Raw genomic sequence first — 8,281 nt, forward strand, 5'->3', positions numbered from 1 at the left:
ATGATGCACGCTAGTGTAGCTTTATCACGGCCCCAGAATTAAGCAGATGTGCAAGGACGGTTTGGTTCAAAGATGGTTCTACACATGAACCATGCCATGCCAATGTTACACATGGACGAGTATTCATTACATCGTGTAACAAATTATTATTATTTTTTTTGTTCCTGGGTAGTAAGTGTTATTTCCTAATTGCTTATGCCTCAAAAGTATAGAAAATGGCTATTATTCCCCACAAACTTTGCTTTTGTGACCAGGACAGGTAAATTGCAAAATATCACTATTTCCAATGAGAAAACGGGCACTTTTGTGTCTTTTCGTTCACATAAAGTCAGAAAAAAACAACATATGAATGCAAATTAACATGTATTTATACTAAAGTAATACAAAAATGACTACAAAAGATGTAGAAGTGAGTAGTTTTTCGAGATTTACGATTATACTGTACGATTAAACTAAATACAGTATTAACTGATTCTAGCCACAAAAATCTGAAATACATAATTTTGACCAACAGAAAAAAAGAAGGGAAATTCTACTGGCTTTACATCTCCATTTTTTGACTTAAGTGACACATTAATGTTAAACTAAAATGTTAAACTATTTAACACCATGCAAAACAGAAATTCACGGTGCTTTGCTTTTATACAAAACCTGACTTGCACCTGATTGATTGCAATTAGTTGGCATATTTAAAAGTTGCCAATGATCACAATCCATGCAATTTAAAATGAGGACCCCCTTTGAGGCATATATATATATATATATATATATATATATATATATATATATATATATATATATATATATATATATATATATGCGCATAAGCTGTATCATATGAAGTTATGATGTTATTAAAAAATATATATATTCTTACTTTGCCTTGAAAAAGTCTTCACACCCTTGAACATTTTTCACATTCTACTGCCTAAAAAATACATGCATTGAAGCAGGAGTTTGACCTACACAACATCATCTACACTGTGAAAGAACAATTATAGAACTATTCAAAAAGTAATAAAAAAAATAAAGAGTCTTGATTGCATAAGTCTTCACACCCCTTGAGTCAATACTTGGTGCAAGCCCCATTTGCAGAAATAACAGCCATGAGTCATTTTAGTTAAGTGTTTAGCGCCTCAGCACAGTGGGATGGTACAATTTTTGTCCATTCTTCTTGGGAAAATAGCTCAAGCTCTTTCAAGTTGGCTGGGTATCGTCTGTGGACTGCAGTCTTAAAGTCTTGCCACAGACTTTCTATAGGATTCAGGTCTGGGCTTTGACTAGGCCACTCGAGGACATTCACTTTCTTCTTGCTGAGCTACTCCATTGTTGCCTTTGCTTTGTGCTTAGGATCATTGTCCTGCTGAAAGGTGAATCTTCTCCCCAATCTAAACAAGCCTCCCTGTCCCTGCTGCTGCAAAGCACCCTCAAAACATAATTCTGCCACCATCACGCTTTACTGTAGGGATGGTTTTAGCAGGGTGATGTGATTTGTTTTACGCCACACATCTTACTTAACATTGAGACCAAAAAGTTCCACTTTAGTCTGATTAGACCACAAAACCTTCTCCCACGTGCAGTGTCCCCCAAGTGTTTCTTTGCAAAAGTTATGCGGCACATCATATGGCTTTTTATCAGCAGAGGCTTCCTTCTTGCCACCCTCCCTTACAGGCCACGTTTGTGGAGTACTCATGAAATTGTTGAACAGTCAACATGTTACCCAATCTCAGCCAGACCTCCGTTGTTCTTTTAAAGTAATCTTGTGCCTCACAGTGACCTCCCTCAGCAGTTTCCTTAAGCCACGGCTACTGACTTTGGAGGGACAGCCTGATCGAGGCAGTGTCTTGGTGGTGCCAAACTGTTTCCACTTTACAATGATGGACCTGACAGTGCCCCAAGGGATATTCAAAGACATTGAAAGTTTCTTATAGCCTTCCCCCAATTGGTACCTTTCAATATCTTTATCCCGGAGTTCTTTTGGCAGCTCCTTGTTTGGAATGTTTTGCCATTTGCTTCAAATTCACTTTATACAACAGAAACAGATTGATTCTTCATCCAGGAGTGTTCGAATCAGTTGAACTACTGTAATTGGACACAGGTGGGCTCTATTTAACTTATGTGCCTTGTTAAGCCAGTTTGTTGTACCTGAGCTAATCTGGGTTTGCTATGACAAAGGGTGTGAAGACTTATGCAATCAAGACTTTGTTTTTTTATTTATGTATTACTTTTTGAATATTTCTATAATTGATCTTTCATGTTGAAAGTGTAGATGATGAGGTGCAGATCAATGAAACAAACTCCTACTTTAATGCATTTTAAATTTTATTTTTTAGGCAGCAGAATGTGAAAAATGTTCAAGGGTGTGAATCTATCTATCTATCTATCTATCTATCTATCTATCTATCTATCTATCTATCTATCTATATCTATCTATATATCTATCTATCTATCTATCTATCTATCTATCTATCTATCTATCTATCTATCTATCTATCTATCTATCTATCTATATATATATCGTATATATATATATATATATATATATATATATGCAATCCACCAGAGAAAAAAGTAGTACAAGGTAATAATCACATACTTATTTAACAAATGTATTTTTCTCATAATGTTTTTTTGGGCAGCTGTGACTGTATTGCCTGTGGTAGGGAAGCCTCAGAACTGCAGCCTGCAGCAGATATTTGGGAATTTCTTTCTTCATTTAAACTTTTGACTAGCTGGACAACTTCTGGGTGATGAAACCTCCCTATAAAAGAAAATCAACCGAGTTATTTTTTATCGATTCATATTATTTACTCCCTTTAGGAATACTTCCATGACATCCACATTTTGACTTATTTTTCACAATACTTTTGGCTGGACCGTATACAGATTTATAGCGTGAACGGATTTTCTGAAAACTTTATATATATGGCATTACATAGTTCATAAAAAAATGCTACATAATTAAATTTTCTATCTTTGCGCATACATTTCTCATAGCTGTTTGTGAACGGCTCATTGTACGTTCTTTCAGATATCAAAAACTTTTCACACATGCAAGATTGTGCCAACATCGGAATAGTACACTTTACTTTGCATGTGGGTTATGGCGTACTATAGCCGAAATATTAGAAGCCTGGACAAGAGACCCTTTACCTCTTAACAACAGTGTGTACTGTGGGCTTTGGTGACAGGTCACTAATTGTGTGGCCAGTCTATGTATGTTGACCTACGTGAGTTGAGTGGGCATCATGTATAGCATTCTACACTGTCCCATAATAGGCATATTATAAATACTGTGTATACAATAAAAAGACAAGTTTGTACGCAGACCTTTTGTGGAATCAAAAAACTCTTGCAGTCGCCCTGGCGTCTTCTCCAGGTCCTCATATTCATATGCTTGAAGAATCATTTCAAACTGGTCAAGTTCCTTCACTAGCTTGGCCTCTGGGCTGGATTGACATTCATATTCCTGTAAAAAGATGCATGTTATTGATCTAGATGTAGTCTAGTCTAACGCTAATACAGCAGTCCCCGGCTAAGAGAACACCCCTCGGGAAGCAAGCAAAGTGTTCTTATAGCCGAACTGTTCTGTAAGAGTTAGGCACTAGACCCAATATGAATCAATAAATAAATACATATGTATTACTTGTCATGATAAACGTGCAGCAACATATGAAATGAATTGAATAAGTAAAAGCAATACAATAGGCAAGTGTATGTTAAACTACTATAATAAATTAACAGACAAACTAACGTTAATAAAACTAAAGCAAAACAACAGAGTCGAAAAGATTAAATCAATATATACTATGAAATTAGCTACCTTGTGTGTTTCGGTCTATCACAATGGCACAGGCAAAAATAATGGCCATTACTTAGGGTTAACTTAACATTAATAAACTGTCAAACTAAATTAACACAGCACCCCTACACACGATACAAAATGCAGCAGCAATATACAAGGCATGCATGTTATTTAACAGAATGGTAAAGCACCTCACCAGAATGAGAAACACCAAATTGCTCGATGGCTTGTGTCCGATTCAAGTTTTTTTCAAGCGCACAAACAAGTTCCAATTTTGTGTAGCAGGAGAAACAGCTACGCATTTTGCTGTTTGTTTACATGCCATTTTGTAGTGATAAGCTGCACTCGTGGAACTCGAATACAAAATAATTCAATGACATGAGGGTGGTTCTGGAAAGATTTATTACGCCAGTGTCCCTCAAGAATTTGTTTACAAAACAGTACTGTATCCATTGTGAACGAACCTCTATCGGTGCCAAAAAGGTGGTGTAATTTTATTTTTTTTATTTTTTTTAGTTTAGTAGTCAGCAACTTTTTTTTTTTGTTGTTTTTTTTTGTTTTATCATTTTCTCCCAATTTAGAATAGCCAATTATTTTTAGGCTCAGCTCACCGCTACCACCCCCTTGCTGACTCGCAAGTGGCGAAGATGAACACACGCTGTCCTCAGAAGGGGTCGCTGGTGCGCGGTGAGCTAAGGACACCCAGGCCGACCTAAGCCTCCCCTTCCTCCTGGGCGGTGCTGTGCTAATTGTGCCAATTTTGTGCCGCCCCCTGGGAGTGGAATAGCCTGGACTCAAATTGGAGACGTCCAGACTATAGGGCACTCAACATCAACATCTAAATATCTCCTGCAATTTGAAATCAGGTCAGACAGATCCTAATTTAACAGTGCTATATAACTTTGCAGACCAACATGTAGGGGTGCGGCAGGCAAATTTCATTTCAATAAATTTCAAATGCTGAACTGAAGTTTTCAGTTTGGTTTATAACTTTTTTATTTTACACGTCCATGAAAAATATCAACATAAACTATGTTATTCACCAACCACTTACCTCCCATAACTCATAAATCTCTTTCTGTACATCTTCACTTAGCAGCCCAGTCAAATGTTTCATTGCTTCCTGAAAAACAACAATACGCAATAAATAAGTACAAATGTAAAAATGAAAGTGTGACATCATGTCCGAACCAACAATGGATAAGCTGTTCTCTAGAAGTGTGACATAAAAACATACTTTATGGGAGCTCCACTATTTCCCAACACGGTGGATTACGTGAACTCAGATAAATATAATAATATACACCCTAAATAACAGATACAAATGATCTGATTCCTTATCTACATTTAAATTAATGTAGATAGACTACTGAGGTTATTTCCGTCAATTAGTATAATTTTATTTTTTTTAAAAGTACTTAAAATACCCACTTTGAAGTTTAAACAGCACTCTCACACACAATTATCAGTGACATGTAGCATAGTACAATTAACACTTACCTCTTCTCTTCTGTGTTTTTCACTTTTGCTGATATTATCTGCTGGCGATATATCACCAACAATACATTCTGCCATATCATGAACCAGAGCCAGTTTTATACATCTGAAAAATATCACATACATACATTGTCAAGGAATTTTATATAAAGTATGTGCAGCACAGCACATGACAGTGGTCTTATTTTAATGTTAACACATTTGCAGTGCTTTAGAGTAAAATAATAACACAATACCAAACGTAAAGACGTCAATGACTAATGAAAATCTTTAAAAAAGGTACTACTCTATGCGACTCCTAAGTACTAGACACCTAAACAAACACTGGCATATACTGTAGATTGGGCTGCTTATTTTTATACCACGAATCTATCACTCAAAGATACGATGCAATAACCTTGCAGATTCTAGGACATAACAAGGCCTGACTTGGGTTCAAATATCTGCCGTGAAAGTCATCTCCAACACCACCCCACAGAAACCAAAGCAATGATGCAGACCTGTCTTTGTTGAGCTTTGTGTCACCAATCGAGAAGGCCATCATAGCCATCCTGTACATGTGATCAGATACACTCTCTGGTTTCTCCACATTCCTATACACCCACCCTGTCCGGGGTACTCTCTGAAATGGAAAACAAACAGACGTCTAATGTTAAAATTTAACAATAAAACAAATGCAAGAAACAGGTACACGCAGGCATAATTCAAAAGACAATTATATATTATACACAGTAAATGATAAATATACAAAATTAACATTTTAGTAATCACTGTAGATATACTTGAGACTGATTTTCATTTACTCAGCAAAGGCTCCCATATTTTGTTATTTTAAGATGTAGGTTCAACATATAACACTGATTTTTTTTTTTCTCCATTCGTTTAAAATAAGGCTTTATAAATCTAGATATACATAATCAATTAATTCACGCATTCTTTCGTGCATTCATTGATTACTTCTACATAAAGACACCTAACATTTCTCTAGATACACCTAATTAGTGACTGACCTAAACATGCACAGAAAAAGTTTAACGTATGGTTCTTTATTTATCATTCACCTTTAGCTGTCCAATAAGTTTCATAAACTGCAGTAAATTATGCATGCTTGCTGGGCATCTAGGCGTCTGCCATTTATTTGCAAGGCACCGGAAGTAAATATTGCAGCCTGAGCTCGCGAGAGTCGTCAGTAGTCGTTGACGACAACGTTGTCATATCAACAGCAGATGGCACTGCAGAGGAATACATAGCACGAGACATCGAGCAGTGTTCCTACTTCAAAAACACAGCCGCGGGAAATATTAGAGAGTCGCGGGTTGATAAGGTAATTAGATTAGTGGTATAACTTTAAAAGATTGAACCGTTTTCATGTTTGCAATATTGTTTGGGATACAGTACCAGCATTTGTATTTCAATAAAGGCATCATGCTGTAATTCGGTTGCTGGTTTGGCATGTAAGTTGATTTGTCTCTTCAGAGCTTCTGTACGAATTTGTTGATAGTGACGTGTCGATGAGCTGTACTGGGGCTTGTAGTTTTTATCAAATTTATACTAGGTATCTTTTCTTACGAAAGCTTTTGATTGTTTTTTTTATGCATAGGCCTGCGTGTAAATAATAAGCTTGCTTTCAGTTAAAACAAATAATTGGGCTACTTTTGGGCTATTTTTGAAGTGACTTTGGGCTATAAACTGTTCAGAAATCTGGCAACCCTGATCGAGGGATTGAGAACAAAAAAAAAAAAAAAAACATACTGTTGTGCAACTTTGTCATCATACTTTGATTAACTACTTGTACAATAAGGCTGTATAAGGTAGAGCGTTTTGTACTGGTTATTTTACCATTTTTAAAGTGATAGCAGGATTTTAATACATGGTGATCGTTACACATTTCAAATTGGAACACTCAACTGGAATGGAATAGTTTGGACTCGATGCTAGATTGATAGTCATGAATACATTTCAGGATGCTTGTGATTATTACTCGAGGGGCAACCACCCTAAAATGACATGTTCCTATATTAATATATATCTGTACCCTATCTTTCTCTTTCAGACTTGGCAGGTCAAAACAAATAGTGAACCATACTGGTGGAATTCTTAATTATTTTACCAGTGTAAAACTGGTGTGATCATTTGATTTCAAGGGCTAGGTCAGGTGTGAGAGAGTGTCAACATTTTTATTAACAAAGAATAGACCACATGAGTTGTATTCCAGTTGTAATTAAAAACAGACTATGCTGCTGTTAAAAGCTAAGTCAAAACATCTAAGTGGAAATGTTCCTGTAATTAGATTACAACTTCAATAATGGTTAGATCACATGCTTATGTTTAGCAGTGTGTCTGTGTGGCAGTCTTGTTATGGATGGCACTGGGTTTGAGGTTTCATGTTTGTCAGAAGTCTAACTCTAGGGTTTATTATTCTCTTATTCTCACAGCTTTAACTTAAGTCTATTGTGATGGACTAAATGCAGTTTGAAATTATTATACTCTCTTGTTATAAGCCAACAACAGTTAGACTAGTCTGATAAATAATGAATATATTTGTATAATCAAAACAGCTTTCATACAGCTCCAAAGTTAAAGAATTGTGAATAGGTTCAATGGCTCAATAAATGAACAAGCTTATTGGCACTAGCAACATCATTTCTAATTGCCCTTTTTTCTGTTGAAGTGCTTTTGGCTGTTTACTGGTATTTTTGTCCGGTCAACCAGAAACCAGTATATTTTCAGTTGCCATAATTTTGTTTACAGTAAGCATAGGGATTACAAACTGCATTATCCTCAAAAGAAAACCCTTGAATAGCACAATAATTCCTTCAACTGCTTTACCTTTCTTTCCAGTTAATCAAATGTTTAATGACCACAGCTGAAAGTATTCCAGGCATCATGCTCAGATGTGCTCGCTAGCACAGGGCTTTCTTTGATAAACCAGCGTGCAAGCCTTCTCTGCTTCAGTACTTAGCCCCTCATGTACTAACA

General features: G+C 36.2%; 1 protein-coding gene across 1 annotated transcript; it reads right to left on the minus strand.

Moving 5' to 3' along the window:
* Positions 1-2,544: 2,544 nt before the first annotated feature.
* Positions 2,545-6,445, minus strand: hddc2 (HD domain containing 2). The gene is made up of 6 exons (XM_041251542.1): positions 6,364-6,445; positions 5,803-5,924; positions 5,306-5,408; positions 4,860-4,928; positions 3,331-3,469; positions 2,545-2,761 (listed from the first exon to the last, which is right to left on the minus strand). The coding sequence occupies exons 1-6, from the start codon at positions 6,406-6,408 to the stop codon at positions 2,619-2,621; spliced, it is 621 nt and encodes a 206-aa protein (XP_041107476.1). The 5' UTR covers positions 6,409-6,445; the 3' UTR covers positions 2,545-2,618.
* Between the last annotated feature and the right edge of the window lie 1,836 nt (positions 6,446-8,281).

Source organism: Polyodon spathula, chromosome 6, assembly GCF_017654505.1.
Source record: "Polyodon spathula isolate WHYD16114869_AA chromosome 6, ASM1765450v1, whole genome shotgun sequence".
Classification (NCBI taxonomy): Eukaryota; Metazoa; Chordata; class Actinopteri; order Acipenseriformes; family Polyodontidae; genus Polyodon; species Polyodon spathula.